Genomic DNA, 23,292 nt, shown 5'->3' with positions numbered 1-23,292 from the left:
TCAATTTTTTGGCACCAAAATAAACTTACTGTTCAGTTCCATTTCCCCACACACTTTTTTAAGCACCTTGGTATTCATGGGAAACTTTTGGAAGACATGCAAGATATTAGCAGTGTTGGCTTGCAATAGAGGAAGGTGAGGAGGAGGAGTTAATTTGTAATTTTACATTTTACCCTTCTGATTTTTACCTCCAACAAGGATAATTTTTATAGTTTTAAATAATGAGGTAATTGTAAGCAGTTCTTATTTTTTTTTAATAAATCCTAGCTTAATTCTCCTGAACAACTAATCTAGTTGAAGAATAGATTTAAGAGTGGCTTATTCCGAACATCATTTCTATTGAAGTTTTCATCAGTTCACTACCTTTGAAGTCCTAAGATAATCAAAATACCCCAAATGCCAATAAAAGTAATTAGTAGTGAGCAGCTTGAAATAACTTAATAGCGGATAATATTGCCAAAGGAAAAAGAGCCACTGTGCTTCTAGAAATTAGAGAGTTTGCTGACTATTTATATAAACAAGACCTCATTTACCCTATTTTTAGAGAAATTTGATGATGGAAACAGTAATGTAGCTAACTGGAAATTTGATAATGAGTTAGTTTGAGAGAAATAGTCCAACTGGGATTTAAAACAAGGATAGCAATAGCCATGACAAATAAAAGTAGTGAGAACACTACTTTTTTAATTAATTAATTAATATTAATTTTTTAAGGAATACAAATTTAGTTAAGAACAACTTTAGGAATATAGTTATTCTTCCCACCATACCTGCCCTCCCAACTTCATTCCCACCCCACCTCCTCCTCCCTCTCCCCTTCCCAGTACCATTCTCCATTAAGATTCATTTTCAGTTAACTTTGTACACAGAAGACCACTCTATACTAAGTAAAGATTTCAACAATTTGCACACACACATTGAAAAAACCTTTAAGAACAAGTATCACAATTAACTCTCAATACAACTCATTGAGGACAGAGCGCGTGCAATGGGGAGTTAGTGCACAGTGACTCCTGTTGTTAATTTAACAATTAACACTCTTATGTATGACATCAGTGACCACCCAAGACTCTGACATGAGCTGTCTAGGCTATGGAAGCCTTTTGAATCCACAAACTCCATCAGTATTTAGACAAGGCCATAAGCAAGTGGAAGTTCTCTCCTCCTTTTATTTTTTTTTTGATTTTTTTTAACTTTTATTTAATGAATATAAATTTCCAAAGTACGACTTATGGATTACAATGGCTTCCCCCCCATACCGTCCCTCCCACCCACAACCCTCCCCTTTCCCACTCCCTCTCCCCTTCCATTCACATTCTCCTTTTAGAGAAAAGTATGTCCTTCTTTGATGGCCACTTCTTTTCATTGGGATCTCACTCACGGAGATCCTTCATGTAGAATATTTTTTTGCCATAGTGTCTTGGCTTTCCTTGCCTGAAATGCTCTCACTGGCTTTTCAGCCAGACCAGGGAGCCTTTAAGGGCTGATTCTGAGGTCAGAGTGCTACATAAAACAATTGTCATTCTGTGAGTCTGCTGGAGAACAGTACTTACTCTAAGTAATCTAAGTAAGATTCCTTACTCTAAGGAATCCTGATTTTAAAAATTAAGATAATGAGTAAGCACTAAAGATCTTTATTTTGTGTCATATGTTCTGGATTCATCTGATTAATGACTTAATGACTTGTTGAGCTGGTTAATGGATTAGGAACAGTCTGAATAGTGCACTGTAAAGTATCCAAGGATAAGTGAATATAAAAAGGTGTACAAGCTAACTTTCTCTTCTGTTGTTAATGGAAGCATTTTTTCCCTTAACTTCCCATTTGAGCTGTCTCCTATCCTCCTTCCTCCAAGAAGAAAATTAAAGAGATGATCAGAACATGAGATTTAAAGACTGTTTTCATCACACCGTGTGTGTGACTGCTACAAGAGGAAAACTACAGCCTTGCACATAGGGAGGAGACAGGAAAGTTGGGATATTTGCAAAAGTGGATTTTTGCATTTTAACTTTAAAAATGTAAAAGATACATGAAAATTATACTTATTTATGGAGTACTATGTTATGATTTGGTACATGTCTACATTGTGTAATGTCCAATCAGGTTAAATATAGTTATCTCTTCAAACATTTAATATTTGTTATGGTGAAAAATATCTGGAAGCCTACCTTCTACTTTTTTTTTTGAAAGAGAAATATATGTAGTACCATGGTTATCTCTATGTATCTACTGTCTTGTTCTTATCTGGATATTATCTAGTGCCAGTTAATCAACCTTTACCTGGATCTATGACCTTCATCCCTCCCAGCCTCTGGTAATTACATTATACTTTTAGCTGCTATGAGATCAACTGTTTTCAAGACTCCTCAGATGAGTGAGATCATGAGATACTTGTCTTTCTGTGCTGAGTTCACTTAACTGAAGGACCTTGAGTTCCATCCATGTTTCAAATGATTTCATCCTTTTTTACAGCTGAGTAGTATTTCATTGCATGTATGTGCCACACTTTCTTTATCCATTCTTCAGTGGATAGACACTGAGGCGGCTTCTATTTCTTGGTATTATGCATAGTGCTGCAGTCAATTTGGGAGTACTGAGGTCCCCTTGACAGACTGATTTCAGTGCCTTTGGCTATATACCCAGCAGTGAGATGCTGAGTTATATGGTGACTTTTTTTTAGTTTGTTGAGGAACCTCCATTCTGTTCTCCACAATGCTGCACTAATTTACTTTCCCACTAACAACGTGTGTTTTCTTTTCTCCACATCCTCACTAGCATTTGATCTCTTTTAACCTTTGTGATAATAGCAAGTCTAATTTGTGGTCTTGATGTGCATTTCTCTGATGATTTGTGATATTGATCATTTTGTCATGTACCTGTTGGCCATTTGTGTTTCTTCTTTTGTTTAGATCTACTGCCCAAATTTTAATTGAAGTATTTGTTTTTCTACTATTGAGTTGAGTTCTTTGTGTATTCTGGGTATTAATCACTTGTCAGATGGCAAATACTTCTCCCATTCTGTAGGTTGTCTCTTCACTCTGTTGTTTCCTATGCAGTGCAGAAGCTGTTTAGTTTGATGAAACCCCATTTGTGTATTTTTGCTTTTGTTTCCTGTGATTTGGAGATCTGATCCAGAAAATCCTTGCCCATTCCAGTGTTCTGAAGCCTTTTCCCTATGTCTTCTTCCAATGTTTTCAAGGTTTCAAGTCTTACATTGATGTCTTTGATCTACTTTGAGTTGATATTTTATGTGGTGAGAGTTAAGAGCCTAGTTTCATTCTCTTACATGTGGCCATCCAATTTTCTCAACACCATTTATTGAAAATTCTATCCTTTTATAAAACACATGTTAACAACTTTCTCAAAGATGATTTGACTGTGGATGCATGGGTTTATTTTCAGGGTTTCTGTTCAATCCCTCTTTTCTATATTTTTATGCCAAAACCATACTATTTTTATTACTGTAACTTTGCTACATATTTTAGTCAGGTATTATAATGCCTCCCATTTTGTTCTTTTTGCTCAAGATTGCTTTGACTAATCAGGGTCTTTTGTGATCCATACAAAGCTTAGTAGTTATTTTTCTGCTATAATTGGAATTTTGATTAGGATACTATTGAGTCTTTAAATTGCTTTGAGGAGTATGCTTTAACAGTATTGATTCTTCTAATCCATAAACATGAGATGTTTTTCCATTTTTTTGTATGTTCTCCTCAAGTGTTTTCATCAATGATTTATACTTTTCATTATAGAGATTTTCACATCTATTATTAAATTTATGCCTAGATATTTTTGTTAGTTATTGGAAATGGGATTGCTTTTTTGATTTCTTTTTCATATGACTTCATATAACAATACCACTGAGTTTTGTATGCTGACTTTGCATTCTGCAACTTTGATGACTAGAATTTTGTATTTTTTCTGTATTCTCTGTTATTTCCCATCCACTAAAATACTGTTATCCCAAAATTTACATTGTACTAGGGTAAAGAATATTATCGTATTGAACATAATTACTGTATCATCACTCTCCCTTCTTTAATATAGACAGATGATAAAAGGATTCTTCTATGCTTATCATGCTTTCAGTCCATAGTGTATCTCTAGAATTAAATCCTTAAGAGAATGAAGTTCAAGATTTTAAGTTATAAATATATAATAGTTAGTACATTCTAAAGCTGAAAAGTTTGTTCTTTTGTGCATGCCAGATCCTAAATTTTAAAATATTTTGTGATTACAAATGTATATTTATGATACAGAGTATATACATACTCATAGTAATATGATATGAATATTGCATATTTAAAAAATTTTAAGATTTGGCAGACGAAGAGGGCTAAAATTAGAAATTTTTTGTAAGAATGAACTTCCTTCAGTGTCACAATTTTCTATTTATCCTAAATCTGTAATTTAAAATCCTACCTCAGCATTATAGAAGTACTCATTGCCATGTGTTCAAGCTGTTTCATTTCCTCTTCTCACCAGGGCCCTCTTCTGAGCAGATAGAGAGTTGCAGGCTCCTCCACTGTGTCAGTGCCTGCTTCTGGATGATCTGTTTCTGCAGGGTTCTTTATGGGGAGATGCGCCTGAGCTTTAATTATGCCTCTTATTCATTTCAAGTTGTACACCTCAGTTTGCTGGATTTTTTAAATTGATATACAGACTATATTTTCTATAAATTTTCCCATCATTTCAAAGTAATGTCCTGAGAGACCTTGTAGTTATTTGGGGTGTACCCTTAGGATAGTGGGTTTCTTAGAAGGGATGATTTTCAAAGTGTGGTCCAAAGACCCACCTGTGTTAGAACAGTAAAGGAACTTGTTAAAACTCAAGTTCCTCAAAAAATCCCCACAGGTTCCTAGGCTATGTTCCAAATCCAAATCTCTGGGATAAATATCTCGGGGCACCGCGCTGGAGGAAGTTCCCAGGAATTGGCATTTTTAACAAGCATCTCCGAGACCCTTAGGCCCCCTGTAGTTTGCAGCTGACTTTCCTGGAATGAGGGTTTATGCATCAACATGTCTTCTCTGTACTTTGCTACATATAAGTTTCCCTACTTATAGTTTTCTCCCTGAATTTTTTGTAAGATTGTTTAATTACATTGCTGAACTACTCATTGGTTTCAAGGCATACTTTGAAATGGGTAAAAATGATGAGAGCGGTAAATCCATTTCCCATGACTAATCTATTATTTTTAATTCTATTTCCTTGGGGGAAAGCAAGCTGTCATTTTGAACCTCACTATTGGCCAACATCAAAGGGATCTAGTTGGGTAGGAATTGATAGGAAAGTCAGACCAAATAAGATTGCATTTAGAATAAGAAAAGGATTGTTTTTGAGAAGGGGGGCAATCACTAGAAATATCTTTGACTGATGTGTTTTATGGCTCATAATTCCTACAGCCCATGCTTCAATAATATTTTGAGTTGTTTTAAAAATAATACTAAATACCCAGTAATTGCTGTTCCTTGTCATGTGGAATCTTAAGTGTGATGTAAATAGTAGCATTAGAATAAACTATTTAGGCCAGTGTGGCACAGTGGATTGAGCCACCAGTTGCAAAGCTGGCATCCTGTATCTGAATACATTGAGTTCTGGCTGCTCTGCTTCTGATTCAGCTTCCTGCTACTGTGCCTGGGGAGGCAGCAGATGATGTCCCAAGTAGTTGGGCCTCTGCTACCCATGTGGTAGACAAGGATGGTGTTCCTGGCTCCTGGCTTCAACCTGGCCTAGCCCTGGCTGCTGCAGCTATTTGGGGAGTGAACCAGTGGATAGAAAGTCAGTCAGTTTGTCTCTCTTTGCCTTTGTCTCTGGCTCTTTCAGTCTGCCTTTCAAATAAGTAAATCTTTAAAAGAAAGTCCATGGAAAAAATAAAATTAAATGTTAATGTGCATTTCCCATGAACTTAAAAGAAAAATAAGAGTGAACTACAATGAGAAAGTGGATCTATGCTATTTATGATAGAAAAGTAGGAAACTGGTGAAGTGAAGTCTTAACCACTTACGCACATGAATGGTGCAAAGAAGGAGCTAAGGAACACTGACAGTACTAGACCTTGCTTCTGGATGTTTGGGAAGGAAGAGGCCAGGGATTACATGGAGTTTCCAGCAGTAATTTAATGGGGAGTGAGTGGCACTTGGCCAACTTTGGGAGAGTATTTAAAGTGCCAGGGCTGAACTGCAAGGTCACAGAATCGCTGAGTGAGAGTGAGACTGTGGCTCCCAAGGAAGGTGCAGGTGAAAGGTTTCCAGGATATGGCTACCAGGGAAACTGGGACTCTCCTGGAGTCCATGCAGACTACAGGCAGAGCCTCGGCTGTGGACCTGGTTATATGCTTATTTATGCAGTGAAGCAGGGAGGAGATAGGCAGGCTTGGGTAACTTAGTGCACGTAGAAGGCAAAAGCAAACAAGGTGAGTAGAAGGGGTGAAGGGGTAATTAGATCACACTAAGTGAGTATTATTGATAGGGGGGAAAGGATGTTATTTCCACTTCTGTACTGATAAATCAGACACAATTAGAGAGTGTATTAATGAAATGTAGACCTTGGTAAGGCTTAGTGATGATTTGAGGATATGCATAGACAGTGCACAGTGTTGGTACCTGTGAGCTAACCTCCCCTTGTTGGCTCTCAGTTCTGGATAGGCCTTATATGGATGCCACAGGAGGAGAATTGGGTGTTGCACCGTGATTACAAGGGATACTTCAAAAGGTCCCAGGGAAAATGGGATTAAAATATAAGTTTATTTTGGTGCAAAAAAATATGAAATCCATGCATAGTTTTTCATAATACATGTTTTCCATGAACTCTTTGAATACCCCTTGTACATTTAGGCATCTGTTTCACCAGAAGTTTTCCCCAAACAAGAAAAAAAGTTTTTAACATCCCATGTGTTAAAGCAATATTCATTACAACAAACCTTTTCCATAAAAATTAAAACGTGGGGGCTGGCATTGTGGTGCAACAGGTTAAAATGCTGCTTGGGACACCCACACCCCATGTTGGAGCACCTGGCTGGATTCCAACTCCTCTGAGCTTCCAGTCCAGCTTCCTGCTAATGCTCCTTTGAGGCAGCAGATGATGGCCCAAGTACTGAGGTTCTTGCCACCAACTTGAGACACATAGATGTAGTTCCTGGCTCCTGATTTCAGCCTGGCTTGGCTAGCTCTGACTGTTGCAGACATTGAGGGAGTAGGGAGTATGGAAGATCTCTCTCTTTCTCTGCCCCCCCCCTTCAAATATATCTTTAAAAACTTGGAAATAAAAATACGTTGAATACTCTCTTGCCATTTAATATAATTGGATTTGACCTGTAATAACAAAATAGAAAGGACAAAGAAAATGGTGTATGTCTGTATGTGTGTGAGCTATCCAGAAATTCATAGCAATATAAATCCAGTCCATTCTAAACTTATTTGATAGAGGATTATCCGTATCATTTACTGTTTTTCCTTCTTTCAAAGGATTGCCTTTGATCCTGAGTAAAGGAGGAAGTTGGGTCAATTTCTCTGGGCATTAGAAGTGCCAGTGAAGGATTTGATTGGAGAGAAGATTAGAAAATAAATGAGGTTTCAGACTTATCTATGGGTTTCATTGAGCAGAGATTTCCCTGTTTTGCATTAGTGATCAAAAGTGGCCTGAGTGTTAATACGTGGCGTTAAGGCAGTTTTGACTATCAATTTAAATCAAAAGAATAAGGAGATTTTCCAAGGTTTTATTCTAATTTTCTTTCCTATCCCTGCAGGTGGTGCTTGGCACTTTTCATTTAATGTGAAATTTTACCCACCAGACCCTGCCCAGCTATCAGAAGATATCACCAGGTACTTGAAAGGTGGCTATGATTTGCACAGGAGGCAAACTGGGGAACTGGGCATCTCTTAAATGCTCCAGAGAAGAACATGTCTATGTCTCCTAGTCTTACAGTCATCCACACTCAAGTGGCAAACAAAAGGCAACTCCGTGAGAGCACACATCTGAAGAGAGGAGTTGCCAAGACCCCATCTTTCACAGTTGCCTCGTAGGTGCTAGCCTGCTACTTCCCTCTGCCTGACCCTGGTGGGAACACATGCAAAATGGAGATAACTATCATCCTCCCACCATAGCCAAATTGGATGGAATTCAGCCTGAAATGATGCAACAATTCTTAGTAGTCCTGCTTTACAGCAGACTAAAAATGTCTCTTGGAGGCTTGTGTGGTTTATATAACCAACTGGGTGCTTGACAGCTGTTTTTAAAAATCACACACACGGATACACATAAACACATGTAAATTTGGGAGTTTACTTTCCGTGCCCTATGTATACAAGCAAAATGATTATTTTCTGGGGAGGGGAAGGGTACATTGAAAAATGCATCTAGTGTCAACCTATTCCAGCTTGTGCCTGAGCCCAGAGTGGAAGGGATACCCTTATAAAGCTAACTGTGTGTCTTAGTGTGAATTGGCTGTTCTCACAAAACACCAGAGACGGGGTGGTTTATAAGCAGCAGAGTTGTATTTCCCACAGTTCTAGGAGCCGGTTGTTGGGAGAGGACAGTGCCAGCAATCATGCTGTGGTGAGGGTCTGCTCCAGCGTTGCAGAGTCCAGCTTCCTGCTCTGTCCTCTCTTGGGAAGGGGATGGGGCTCTGTCCCTCCTTCTTTTCTGAGAGCACTCATCCCATTCACGAAGGCGCCATCCTCATGACCCAGTCCCCTCCTGAAGACCCCCGCTTCTCAGTCCATCACCTCCAGGGCAGGGTTTCAAAGGGAAGACACAACATTGGGTCCTTTGGTCTCGGTGTGGCACACGCTGACTCTCACCCAGTTTAGAGGTGTGGTTAAGACCAGGAAGAGCAGTTTGGTCTGGCACGTGCTGGATTTTCTGTGTAAACCTCACATCCTCTTTGGGGGACTTTTCACAAAAAGAAAATTACTTGGAACAGCTTCCGTTGCTTGCTCTGCTTCAAACTCGCTTCACCAGACAGGCGTATTAGAAGAGTGCCAGTCAGTTTCACAGGATTTCCTTCATATTTGCACTGCATTAGAAAGAATTTGTTTCTCATGTCAAGATTCTTCTCGGTCAATATTGGGGAATGATTTAATTATGGCTAATTGCAGGCTATAGAGCCTATTATCCCAGGATTTGAAAATTCAGTACACAATTTTTTCCTATCAATGTGGGTAGTGTTTGTTGAGCCTGTTAAATGTTCGAGAATTTTTATGTCTGGATTACATGGATTTTTCCTAAATCACCAGCCTAAAACCACACGGGGCAGAGTGGGGGGGACCTCAAGACTGGATCGTAGTCCTCTGCTCAGCACATTGAGAGTTCATCTCCTATGAAAGTACAGGGTGTACTCTATGATTATATGCAGAGGCCAGGCCATGATGGGTAGTAGTGGCACTCACCAGTGTTAGCACCCACATCCCACGTGTCAATCTTCAAAGCAAAATAATAGGACAAGTCAGCTAGTAAAAGATCTTTTTATATTGTGGAAAAATTATATGAAAAGAAAACATTTCTCCACTTTAAAACTATGTGTAGTGACAAGATTCTCTGAATTTAAGGTAGCAGTTCTTCAAAATTAGTCTAATATTTGCTGGCCTGTAGGGTGCTATCTGCATTTTTAAAGTGAGAACTGGAAACAGGTGAAACTGTTAGTTGTTGCAAACAGATGTCTTACAGAATGCACAAAGTTGAGGATGGAGTTTCATGGACACATTGCCGTGGAGTAATCTGAGATCTGTCCAGGTCACGTGGCAAGACCTGCCGACTGGATATCAAAGCAAGACTTCTTTAAGCTAGTTGGAGCTTAATACTCGTGTTTAAGAGCCTCATTTTTATATATTACGATGCTCCTCACCAAGGATTTTTGGGAAGTCTTTTGGGAGCTATTTGGCTTTAAAAGTCATTTTAAAAGATGTTAGAATATGTCTTTAGGTTTGTTTTAGTCTGTGTTATATTGATAAAGCTATTTTATTGTGAATATTGGCTTGCTTCTGGGGGCCCTTAAATGTTGTGCTTTGTAATCAAGTATTTTCCCCTTATAACTGTATCAAGTACAGATAAGTTAGCTATCAGCATTTGGAGATGCTGGACAATTTGTCCTAGAGAAGTTATTCCACAGCGAGAAAGAGCGTACCCCCAAGTTGCACTGAGTGACCTCCTTTGCAAGCGTCCTCACACTGGCTCCTCGCTGTGCCCTTTCGGCCCCGGAAGGTACTACCTCTGCTTACAGCTGCGAGACGACGTCGTGTCTGGCAGGCTGCCCTGCTCCTTCGTGACGCTCGCCCTGCTGGGCTCCTACACCGTCCAGTCAGAACTGGGAGACTACGACCCAGATGAATGCGGGAACGATTACATCAGCGAGTTCCGCTTTGCGCCAAACCACACGAAAGAACTGGAAGATAAAGTGATCGAGCTGCACAAGAGCCACAGGTTAGTCTCAGCATCCATTTAAGTTGCACCTTGACTTGCGAGCCTCATCTGTGCCACCCCACCTCCCAGTACTGATTCTAGTGTGTTAAGGATGGGATCTGAGCGGGGCGGGACTCTACCTGGGCACCTGTCACAGATCCTGGGGATCGTGAGTCCAGGCAGTCACCTGAATGCTGCCTTTCAAGGCCGTTCGTCTTGTTATTCCTTTCATTATAGAGGTTGAACACCCCATATCGCAAATACCTGAGCCCAGAAGTGTTTTTGCATATATATAACACGATGTCTTCAGAATGGAACCCAAACCTAAACCCAAAATTCATTTCTGTTTCTTATACACCTTAGGCACATGGCTTGAAACTGATTTCATGCAGTGTTAATATGAGAGGGCTTTAAAAGTTTTAGGAAAATGGAATTGAAACCTAAGTTAACTTGAGTCCTGAAAAATCTTTAAATCCATACATTTTTTTTCAATTATGCATTCCATGAACTTTTCGAAGTGCCCTTGTGTGCATTATACACATGCCAGAGGTAATTTTGTAGAATATTTTTAACACATCTGTACTTTCTGTACTTTTTGACTTTGACCTGTCACACGACATCAGTATTGGAATTTTCCACTTGTCATGTTGTGTCGGCACTCCACAAGTTTCATATTTTGGGCTGTGTATTTTTGGATTAGGGATGCTCGGCACAGGTATAGAACATGTATCTACTGTTGACTTGGTGGGGCTTTCTTGTCAGACAGCAGGGAGCTGAATGGGAAATTTTGCAGCCTGGCTAAGTAGCGGAAAAGCAACTGACCGCTTTTAATTTTTTTTTATTTAGTAAATATAAATTTCCAAAGTACAGTTTATGGATTACAATGGCTTCCCCCCCATAACTTCCCTCCCACCCACACCCTTCCCCTCTCCCGCTCCCTCTCCCATTCCATTCACATCAAGATTCATTTTCAATTCTCTTTATATACAGAAGATCAATTTAGTATATATTAAGTAAAGATTTCATCAGTTTGCACCCACACAGAAACACAAAGTGTAAAATACTGTTTCAGTACTAGTTATAGCATTACTTCACATTGGACAACACATTAAGGACAGATCCCACGTGAGAAGTAAGTACACAGTGACTCCTGTTGTTGACTTAACAATTTGACACTCTTGTTTATGGCATCAGTCATCTCCCTAGGCTCTAGTCATGCGTTGCCAAGGCTATGGAAGCCTTTTGGGTTCGCCAACTTTGATCTTATTCTGACAGGGTCATAGTCAAAGTGGAAGTTCTCTCCTCCCTTCAGAGAAAGGTACCTTCTTCTTTGATAGCCCCGTTCTTTCCACTGGGATCTCACTCACAGAGCTCTTTCATTTAGGTGGTCGTCGTCGTCGTCTTCTTCTTCTTCTTCTTTTTTTTTTTTTCCAGAGTGTCTTGGCTTTCCATGCCTAAAATACTCTCATGGGCTCTTCAGCCATATCCGAATGCCTTAAGGGCTGATTCTGAGGCCAGAGTGCTATTTAGGACATCTGCCATTCTATGAGTCTGCTGTGTCTCCCACTTCCCATGATGGATCGTTCTCTCCCTTTTTGATTCTATCAGTTAGTATTAGCAGACACTAGTCTTGTTTGTGTGATTCCCTTTGACTCTTAGACCTATCAGTGTGATCAATTGTGAACTGAAATTGATCACTTGGACTAGTGAGATGGCATTGGTACATGCCACCTTGATGGGATTGTATTGGAATCCCCTGGCACGTTTCTAACTCCACCATTTGGGGCAAGTCCGATTGAGCATGTCCCAAATTGTACATCTCCTCCCTCTCTTATTCCCACTCTTATATTTAACAGGGATCACTTTTCAGTTAAAATTTAAACACCTAAGAATAATTGTGTGTTAATTACAGAGTTCAACCAATAGTACTAGAACAACAATAAAAAATACTAAAATGGATAAAGTATTACATTGTACATCAACAGTCAAGACAAGAGCTAGAGCAAGACAGGCAGAGAGTTCCTGTCTGCTGGTTCACTCAGCAAATGCCCACAAGAGCCAGGGATAGGAAGGTGGTGCAGGGGAGCCAAAGCCAGGGTCTAGGTCTAGGTCATAGGCGATCCAGGTCTCCTATGTGGGTGGTAGGGGCCCAACTGCTTAAGCCACTATGGCTGCCTCCTAGGATCTGGATTAGCAGGGAGCCAGAGGTGTGTATCGAAGCCAGATATTGCAGTGAGGGATACAGGCATCATAACAGTCAGTTAGGCCAAACACCTGGCCATATTTCTAAACATTTAATGCTAATTGATTAGAAGGTAGAGTAAACTCATAATAAAACTTTTTCTCTTTATCAGAGGAATGACACCAGCAGAAGCAGAGATGCACTTCTTAGAGAATGCCAAGAAACTGTCCATGTACGGGGTAGATTTACATCACGCTAAGGTATGTGTTTTTAAACTCCAAGCTTAGCCTTCTGTTTCATTTTGTGTAATGATATGTTAGATTGCCATAAGCAAGATATTTTTTTACTTGATTAATGTAAATGAAAACTTGGAGAATTCCAGTCGGTACATGCCCTTTAAGCCCTACTCCATGATAAAGCAAACACAGCACTCTTACCTGGACTGAGGGAGTTACTCTTCATGGTTCAAATTTGCCGTAGACACTGGCTCAGCCTCCAGACAGGCAGCGATCAGCCAAGGCTCTGTGATGTTGCCTGTTGATTGTGTTACAAACTTCTCTTGACTTAACAAGCTCTTAGCTCTGTCCTGCCACAGTGACATCTCCCACTCTGTGGGGCCAAGCACCCATGGCTGCCATCACAGCCTGCCTCTGCCTTTTCCCTGTCCACATCAGGACTGTCCTGTTCTCTCCTGTCTGGCTGTCCACACTTGGCCTGTCGTCTAAGATCCAAGTGTTGCACCTGTTGCCTCTTTGGTACTATGTATGCCACCAGACACTCAGTAAGTTCATGAGAAATTGAAAGAAATCTAAGTTCTAAACTAGTTCAGACAAATAATCAGTACTTTGAGATAGTTATTTTTATGTTCGACTAAAATTAGCCCCGTTGCCTGGTGGTTGAGAGATGTGTGTTGAGTGTGGAATCTTGGGAAGACAAAGGTTGGAATTGGACTGCAGAACAGCTACAGTTGTGAGGAGACATGGAACAACTCTGCAGCGTGCTGTGCAATTCTAGAATCTCTGTCCTTTTCACCATTGAGGGAATGAGTGTGCAGCCTACAAGTCTGCCACTTAAGCAGCATGAATAAAAGTTTTAAGGAAAAACAGCAAAGCTTTTATGAAGCCTTGCAGCAGGAAAGCCTGAATTTTGAGAGGATCCTAGGGTGGGTTCAGAGTCTTCAGCATTGTTCAAATAAGGTTAATATTCAAAGTTCAGGGTGGTTTCCTCTGATTGGGGTGACAAGATAACATCCCTCTCACATAGTGATGTGGCCTTAACCTCTGATGGACAGTTAGTCACCAATTTCACAGTCTGGGTCTCACAGAGCGTGCAGTTGCAGGCTTCCTGGCGAGTGAGGATCCTACAGAGTCAGTTCAGGGCCTGGAAATAAAGAGAATTTCAGCCAAATCAACTCAAGCAAACATCTCAACAATCCCCAGGACCCGTGGGGCAGAAGTCTAGGATCTGTAGGGTTTGTTGCTGCTGGGAGTCAAGCCAGGCTGCTCTTGGGCCGGCATTTAAGGAGCAGACTAACCCGCAGTGAGTTTCGACAGGAAAATGAGGGCCATGAGACTGGTGACGCCTGTGGTCAGTTTGGATGTCACACAGGGTGGCCGTTGCGGAGGCCTGGGCGCCAGCAGAACCTCGGAGACTTGACTGAGCTCTGGCCAGCATGTAGTGGTCCACGGGTGCCGAGCGTGTGTAACTGCAGCAGCAGATGTAGCCCTGTTTCCTTGTCAGTTCATTATCATACATTTTCGCTTACTTTGCACTCAAATAACAAAGATATTTTTAATTTTATACCAGGTATAGTTTTAGGGTAAGCTTTTCAAAAGAAGAGTAAGGAAAGGCTAGAAGATTTTTCTTATTTCTCTTAGAGTTTTTCCCCAGGTGGATAAAAGATAAGAGATCAAGAAGGAAATGAGGGTGACCTGATCATTGGAGTGAATCTAAAGCTATTTTTGAATTACATCACATGCTGTGATTCACTTACTGTCCAGAAAAAAATAAATAAATAAAAGATTAGGGCACACATTTAGGGAAGTACAGCTCAGGATGCATCAGTGTTCCTATCAGTAAAAATAAAATCACTTAACAGTGCTGTAGCTACTGAATGCAAATGGATGGCTACTTTTTCATTCAATAATATGATTTGAAATTAGGCCAATTAAAAAGAAAGAGAATTAAGGAAGTGCAATGCAGCCCATCAGAGAATTTTATCTGAATATTAAGTATAACAGATGATTTGGTTATAGACTCCATTTTCTCCTGCAGCCACACACCGTCATTTCAAGGAGGAAATTTACTGAATTGAATTAGAGCCAATTTATGGTCATGGGTGAGATGCTTCTCATCTGTTGGTAGTAGGAAAGGCCCTGAGCTTTCCAATCCATGTTAAAATTCTGAATTGTGGTCTTGGACTCTTTGGTTGTGTACAAAGAATGAATGCCCTGCCCCCATGGAGATGAAGGTCCTATGTTTTGGAAAAACTATTCTAAATATCTTAGAAAAAATGTTCACAATGCTTTTTCTTTTCTTTGGGAATCTTTCTCTGCTTGTTGTCACTTAATGCCGATCTTAAGAGGCTTTGTCGGAGTCATTTGTTTCATGTACGATTCTGAGATGTAGATAAAGGAACATGTTGGATAGCCCGTGTTCTGAGTGCTACTGAGGGATGGCAGATTTTGTGTTTTGGTTGTTGTTGTGAAAGATTTTTTTTGGTAGTAGTTATTTTCTCACTGACATTGTTTATTTGTTTATTTATTTGGAACAACAGAGGGACCAAGATGTCTCAAACATTGAATTGCTTCCCAAATGCCCACAATGGCTGTGGCTGGGCCAGCCTGAAGTCAGGAGCCAGACACTCTGTTCGGTGGCAGGGACCCAAGTGTTTGAGCCATCATCTGCTGCCTCCCAGAGTGTGCATTAGTAGGAAGCTAGAGTCAGGAGCAGGGCAGGCATTAGACTCAAACACTCTGGTAGGGGATGTGGGCCATCCAAGCAGTGGTCAAACGCCTACCCACCCGCGTCATTCTTCATTCCTGTGCAGAATATAAAATAGAAGCTTTCATTCACTGCAGAATCCCACTTACTACTGCCATTTTCATTTTTTATTCTAATATTTATTTATTTGTAAGAATTACACAGAGAGAGGGAGAGACAGAGAAAGAGAGGTCTTCTATTCACTGGTTCACTCCACATCACCACAACAGCCAGGGCTGAGCCAGCTGAAGCCAGGAGCCAGGGGCTTCATCTAGGTCTCCCACGTAGGTGGCAGGGACCCAAGCACTTGGGCCATCTTCTGCTTTTCCCAGGCCATCAGCAGGGAGCTGGATTGGAAGTGGAGCAGCCAGGACACAAGCCAAGCGCCCATATGGGATGCCGTTGTTGCAGGCAGCAGCTTAACCTGCTAAGCCACATCACTGGCCCCCATTTTTTATTCTTTTCTTTCAACAAACACATAATGGCTAAATCCATGCCAGGTAGACCTGTGCTGACCTTGAGGTCACTAACAACTTTGCTGCCAACCAGCTTATGGAATCCAGGAGGAGGAAGACCCTGGGAGATTATTTCATTGCCACTTGCTAAGGGGTGTGTCAGCAATAACATTGATTTGGGGACACAGAAGCCTATGTTGGATGGGACAAGAAGAGGAGGTGTCAAGAGCCTTCCTTACCTATGAAGGCACACAGTTTTCTTATAGTTCAGATAATAATTGGAGTTAGCATTGAGGCCTACCAGATAAAACGGCCACCCTCATCCCATATGGGTACCTGTTCTAGTCCCGGCTGCTCCACTTCCCATCCAACTCCCTGCTAATAGCCTGAGAAAAGCACCAGAAGATGGCCCAAGTGCTTGGGCCGCTGCCACACGCGTGGCAGATGTGAAAGAAGTTCCTGGCTCCCGGCTTCGGCCTGGCCTGGGCCGAGCTGGAGCAGCCATCTGGGGAGTGAAGCAGCAGATAGAAGAGCTCTCTGTGTCTCTCCCTCTCTCTGTAACTCTCACTTTCAAATAAATAAATGAATCTTAAAAAAAAAAAAAAAGATACTAGTGGATGATTTTCAAATAGATAATAATGAAAAAATATTTTAAAATATGCTTTCCATCTATTGGTCAAAGGTATGTTTCCTAAACTTGTATTTTCTATCAGCGAGAGAGTGAGCCCAGGAGCAGTTATTTAGACTGTCCTTGCCATGCCTGTGTTTCTGTGCACAGCGGGAGCCGGTCCCTCAGAGTGGTCATGTGAACAGATTGTTTCATTCCAAGGGATCAATAACAGCACTGACTTGTCAGCGTCCGGTATTGCTGCTCAAATTGCTCTTTCTAATTAAAGTCCTTGATAAATGGTGGCCAGTTTCTGGTCTTTGAATTCTCCTCAAATGTTATTATATTGTAATATCCTGCCATCAACTATTTCCATTCCAGTACAGTAATTTGGTATCTAATGGAGTAATGTGTTTCCAAGGTAAGATATTTCCTGTTAAACCAATTATATTGTTAACTTAGTTTCTCAGAGGTGGACCAATATATTTATTTTAAAGAGCTTTAGGGGGAAAAAAAGAAAATTGTATTTGAAAGGGGGAAAGAGAGAGAGCAAGTGCTCTCCTGTGTGCTGGTTCATGCCCCCAAGTGCCCACAATGGCCGGAGCTGTGCCATGCTGAAGCTGGCAACTCATTCCAAGTTTCCCACATGGGTGAAAATTACACAAATATTTGAATCATCACCGCTGTCCCCAGGGATCTGCACTGGAAGGAAACTAGAATCAGAAGACAAAGCTGGGACCCCAGCCCAGGCACTCCAATATGGGATGCAGGTATCAAACAGGTGTCTTAACTGTTGGGCCAGATTCCCACCCCAGTTGTCCATCTTGGGCCTCGCACTGACAGGATTGAGGAAGTGACTCCCCACAAAGTGGATGAGTCAGCATCTGGGGTGGATTCTTCCAGATTTTCCCCCGTCCTCTGTCCTGATGCTGCTTAAACACAGGGACAGCCTGATGAATGCGACAGAAGACCTGAGCATAGCTCCCTGCGTGTGACCGACCACAGCCCTCTCTGCACCCTGCTTCCAACCCTCGGTGGGACTCTGCAGCTCACACCCAGCCTTGCCTCTGCCCTGTCTTTTTACCCCATGCAAGGCCAGCATCCCTGCTCATTGTACCTTGGTTCTGATGCAAGATAACATCTATACTGCATAGGGCATATCTCATAAGGTCGGCCAAAGGTCTCTGATGACCTCTAGGCATCACATATTGCTTAGCAGATACCTAAAAATGGGATGTCATAAAGGCAAATTGCAATTTTAATACATCCCCACTTTTGTCTTTTTAAAAAACTACACACATATATAAAACTCGTATTTATGTGTGGCAGCCGTATTGTTTGATGTTACCCCCACTGGGTGGTGTGTGGGTGAGGAAGGAGTGTTGGAAGAACACACTCATCTTTTGGCATAGCAAGTTAAGCCACCACCTTGAGGTGCCAGCATCCCATATCAGAGTGCTGGTTCTAGTCCTGGCTACTCCATTTGTGATTTAGCTTTTTGCTAATGGGTCCTGGGAGACAGAAGATGATGGGAGGCCTGGACAGAGTTCTGGGCTGCTGGTTTCAGGCTGACCCAGCCCTGGGTGTTGCAGGCATTTGGGGAGTGAAACAGCAGATGGAGGAGCTCTCTCTCTCCCTCTCTCCCTCTCTCCCTCTCTCCCTCTCTCCCTCCCCTTCCCCTCCCCTCCTCCTCTCCCTCTCTCACTCTCACTCTCACTCTCTCTTTCTCCCCTTCCTCCCTCCCTTTTTCCCTTCCTTTCCCTGTCTCTCTGCTTTCAAGTGGGAGAAAAAAAATAACCATTAAAAACCCTATTTTATATTTAAATTGTATTCTGACTATGATGGTTTGTAAAGATTGAGGTTCTTTTTAAAGATACAAGCCCCAAGATTCTCACAGGGAAGAACTTGTTGGTATACCTATCAGTTAAGGGTGCTGTCTCTGGAACCAGGCAGCCCATGTTCAACTGGGATGGATGGACACTTCACCTCTCCATATCTCGTGTTCCTCTTCTATAAAATGGGAATACTGATAGCAACACTATCCATCTATCACAGTAACTATTAAAGTTAAGTTAATGTACATAGTTGGAGCAGTGGCTGGTACTCAATAAGTGAGAATGTGGCTATTCTGATTATAATTATTTATCTATCTACCTTCGTCTACTTGGTCTCCAGTGTATGTGTTTATGTCTTGAGTCTAAGATGCCTGAGTGAGCAGCGTTTATGCTAACACATCTCCATAGTGATGAATGTCCCCCTTAGAAAACTGTTATTCACTGGTAATGTTTTTTAAATGGCTGCAATATTTTTTATATTCAAATTAGGCCTTTATAGGTTCTGTCATGAAGGCTTAAATATTGTACCCAGCTGAAAGTGGGCCTGTGTGAGACACTGACTCACTTTTCTTGCTGCTGTTTCCCAGGATTCAGAAGGAGTAGAAATTATGTTAGGAGTTTGTGCAAGTGGCCTATTGATATATCGTGACCGACTACGAATAAATCGATTTGCCTGGCCCAAGGTTCTCAAAATTTCATACAAACGGAACAATTTTTACATTAAGATCCGGCCGGGAGAGGTACGTATACCTACATTTGCATGTGTGTTGGGAAGAAAAGTCCCTGACAGCAAATAAAAATTTAAATGATCTGGCAAGTTCTCAGCAATATGGGATGTGGTGAAGTATGTCTGAATGCCTGAGAGAATTTATTGCAGGTTTGTCCAATAAACAGTAATAAATAAAGACTCCCCCTTACTATGTTCCAGCTTTCTCCCGCTGCATACATTAATTGAAAGCATTTTTCACGACATATTTCATATAAAATCATGATTCACAAATGATGTTTTGTGTGTGAATAATTTTTTTCATGTGTCAAGCTGTGATGAATGGATGTCTTCCTCTGGGTCCTGTTATATCTTCAGGCCCTTTGTATTTCTCCTGCAAATCTGGTTGCACCTGTGAGTGAATTGCTTGGACATAATGTGCTTCAGGTTACAGAGAAGATTAGAACAGGGAGTCTGAGTGTGAGTGATGTAAAATGTTCCACAGCCCCAGTGTATTTCTAGAATATCCCACTTTTTTTTAAATTAGAGATGTTAATGAAATAATCAGAATTGTTAACTAACCCCTACTCCTTGGGCACAGCCTCTATGATTAACATATTTATATCCTCCTTAGTGGTTTGTACTTAATAAGTAATACATAATTTGCTTTGATTTGCTGAAGAGATAGTTACTAACTCCCTCCAGTTTCTAATTGGTGTGGTTAATATAATGGAGACAGTGAAAGCTCAAGGTTTGTAGTTCATCCAGAACATTTGCTGGTATCATGTAGAATTATCTTCTGTCTTCAAAATCTCCCTCTCCATTGGAGTTTCTTAGTGTAAAATGCAATTTTAAAAATCAGAATATATAGCAAATAATCATGTTTAATGTAGATACGAAATTATACTTCTCTTTAATAGCTTAAATATTTATTAAATGAGCATCTGTTGTCAGGCACAGTTGATTTTGGAAATACAAAGACCTTCTTCCTGTTCATAAGGGATTTTCTATTTAGAAGGAAAACATGCACTCACACTGAGTTGTGGCACCATGCTGCAAGTGAGATAATCTACAGAGGACTGAGCATAGGGTTATGAGGGAGAGGCAGAGGAACCAATCAGTAGGGAGTAGTGAACTATGGAAGGTTTTAACTTAGGGCAAGGTGCAGCTACCTGACTATTTGGGAATGGATGGATTTCTTAATGAAGTTTGACCTCTTAACAAATATGTGATGAGACCTAAACTAGGGCAGGGCTGTGGGATCAGAAAGGAGGGCAGAGCTTCGAGAGAAGAGGGTCAGCGGCAGGTGGGATAGAGGAGGGATTGAAAGAGGAAAGCACCCACCTTCGTCAGTGGCTTTCAGTTTGCCTGAGTGATGTTGATGGCAGTGATTTTAAACAGTGAGAATTCAGGGAAAGAAAACAAGATGGAAATTTCTTCGGGATAGATTTTTAGAGGAGGCATTTCTTATGTAGTAGAAAATTTAACAGAGATATCAACTGTATACATGCTATTCAAGGCCTTAGACACAGAATAAACTACTCAAAGAGCAACAGAAGTTAAAGAGGAGGCCGTAACGCGACCCTGGGCACCACCAGTATCCAAGAGCAGGCCAGGCAGAAGAGAAGCATGGGGAGATTAAGAAAAACGGCCCAAGAAATCAGGGGCAGACTGACGGATGACAGGGTGAGTCTCAGGAGAAGGCGGTTTGCCGGGAGCGCCCTCTGTCACAGGGAGGGCAGGCAGCATGCGGATCTGACTGCCAGGTCCCATTATGCCATGAAGAGTTCAGGAAGGTGTTGGAGCACCTGTCAGCGTGAGGTGAGGCGAGGAGAGAAGCAGCCGAGGCAGAGGTCACTGGCTTCTCTCTCATCCAGGTTAGCAGAAAGGCAGGGTTTTGATGCCAGCAGAAGCAAGCTGAAAGAACGTTGATTTTTTCCAGTTTTTAATGTTCATGTTTGTAGAGCAAGAATGAGTGAGAAGAATTTACTGATGGCACATGGGCTCTGAAGACATTGGAATAAATGGATGCAGATGATAGATAGACAGACAGACACTGAATGGCTGGAAGCCTGTGTCATTTTGTGCTAAGAAGGATAGCAGTAAGATCCTTCCTGAAAAAAAAATTTTAAAAAAAGCTAACCTCATAGAGGTAGAGAGCAAAAAGAGGGGTCACCAGAGACTGGGGAAGGTGTGTGGCGGGGGGATGGAGACGGGTACAGTTGGGTAGGAGTAACTTCTGTTCTGTAGCACAGTAGAATGACTGTGATTGACAGTAATTAGCTGTATATTTTAAAATAGTTAGTAGAATTTCAAGTATTTCCAACACAAAAAAATGTTAAAAGTTTGAGGTGATGGATATGCCAATTACCCAAACTGATGATGATACATGGTATACGTGTGATGAAATATCACATTATACCCCATAAAGAAGCACAATTATTATGTGTCAATAAAAAAAATTAAGGGGCTTTTCCCAGCTTCTTGTAGCAAAGAGCAAGTTGACTTTTTTATAGCCTGTGGTGTTAGTACAGTATATGGAACCTGTTAGGCACAGGATAAACAACTGGATGGCGGTTTGGTAAAGCCACAGTACTCCTGGCCTGACTGGGTCTAGGGGATAGTAGCAGTTTTTACAACTACCTCTGCATGTGAGCATCCTAGAAAAGGCAGTTGCAGTTGGAACTACTTACGATATATTTCTGAATTTCTGCAGTCATCCTCAGCAAACAAGCAACAGAGTTCAAGTGTGAGTGTATCTCACATGCCATGCCTATGACCCCTCACCAAGCTTCTTTGCTACGTAAATTACTTTCACTACTAGTTCCATCAATAGCCAGGTTGTGTGCTGTTTTGGAAAGCCTTTACTGTTTAAGATGATCGCCCTCTGGTGGCCTGTTGTATACTGCTTTCGTTAAGTAAAAACTGCACGTCTGCAGTGGTGTTATAAAATATGTTTAGAAAAGCAGATCACATATTTCACCTTGAAAATGCAGATGGCAGATGGAATGTCATCCAAAATATGCATTCTGAAAATAATGGGATGTGTTCTCCCAAAGTATAATCTTATGTCTGATACAGAGATATTAGTATTTAACATGATAGTCCATTGCCGAACACACAAAATCAAGGATATCTGCTACCAAGTCATCAAAGACCTAGGAAATACACATATTTTTTTGTCCAGATACTAGGATAAAATGTCCTTTCTGCGATTCGATAAACTATGTCCATAAACATATTGACCATTTCTGTACATTCCAGCTGAAGTCATTCTGTCATTGAGAAAGTGAAATTACAACTTAAAAATGAGATCCAGACAAATTGATCTGTGGAAGCAATTCAAATAAACTCCTTTTCTGTGTTTACTTTCCATAAGACCCATTCTTGTGCCCAACTTGACTATATGCATGTAGCAGTTATCCCTCCCTGCAGCATTTTAAGGAGATGGATAGGATAAGGTCTTTAAAATGAATGAATGTGTACAACATGAATTCTACATGGTTTAATAAGTAAAGAGGAATTTGCAGGTGACACTGTGGTTTTGTAAATTAGTTGCTGATCTTCTGTTACTTTTAATTCCAAATTGACTCTTGACTGTCCCCTTCTAAAATTTAGTTTGAGCAATTTGAAAGCACCATTGGGTTTAAGCTGCCAAACCATCGAGCCGCCAAGCGTTTATGGAAAGTGTGTGTTGAGCACCACACATTTTTCAGGTAAGTACAGATCATCTTGATTTTTCCCAAGAAAGAATGGGAATGATTGGAATAACTCAAACTGAAAAAGTTATTGGGAAAAAAAAATAGGGAAGCATCTCCTTCTGTTCCTTGATTTTACTGTTCACCACGTTTCTTCATAAGAAATCCCAAAAGAACTTCTGAGTAAATTACAAGGATGTTCCTTAATTGCCTTGTGTGTGTATCTGCCTCCTTCTTCGTTATCTTTCGTGTCTTTATGTTATTTACAGGTTGTCCACTTCACTTGTCCAATCCATCCCTTACTATTTCAGTAACCTCTCAATAGCTGGGGCCCCTTTACCCACATGTGGGACCAGGCCCATGAGATTTGTGTCTACAGAGCAAAAATTCTGCCTCTTCCCCTTCATGACATCACCTAGTTCATTTCTCTTTGG

At 41.0% G+C, this 23,292-nt stretch overlaps 1 protein-coding gene across 50 annotated transcripts in view; it reads left to right on the top strand.

Moving 5' to 3' along the window:
* EPB41L3 (erythrocyte membrane protein band 4.1 like 3) overlaps positions 1-23,292 on the top strand; it is a 267,762-nt gene that overhangs the window by 210,240 nt on the left and 34,230 nt on the right. For all 50 annotated transcript variants that reach the window (XM_089305310.1, XM_089305306.1, XM_089305307.1 and 47 more), the window contains exons 6-10: positions 7,743-7,818; positions 10,196-10,414; positions 12,748-12,835; positions 19,042-19,194; positions 22,779-22,876. In XM_089305310.1, the coding sequence (XP_089161436.1) occupies positions 7,743-7,818; positions 10,196-10,414; positions 12,748-12,835; positions 19,042-19,194; positions 22,779-22,876 (634 nt within the window). The remainder of the gene's footprint in view (positions 1-7,742; positions 7,819-10,195; positions 10,415-12,747; positions 12,836-19,041; positions 19,195-22,778; positions 22,877-23,292) is intronic.

This window comes from Oryctolagus cuniculus, chromosome 10 (assembly GCF_051225735.1).
Source record: "Oryctolagus cuniculus isolate XC-2025 breed Fujian yellow rabbit chromosome 10, ASM5122573v1, whole genome shotgun sequence".
In the NCBI taxonomy this organism is placed as follows: Eukaryota; Metazoa; Chordata; class Mammalia; order Lagomorpha; family Leporidae; genus Oryctolagus; species Oryctolagus cuniculus.
The sequence above is the reverse complement of the archived record's forward strand: the minus strand, read 5'-3'. Positions and strand labels throughout refer to the sequence as shown.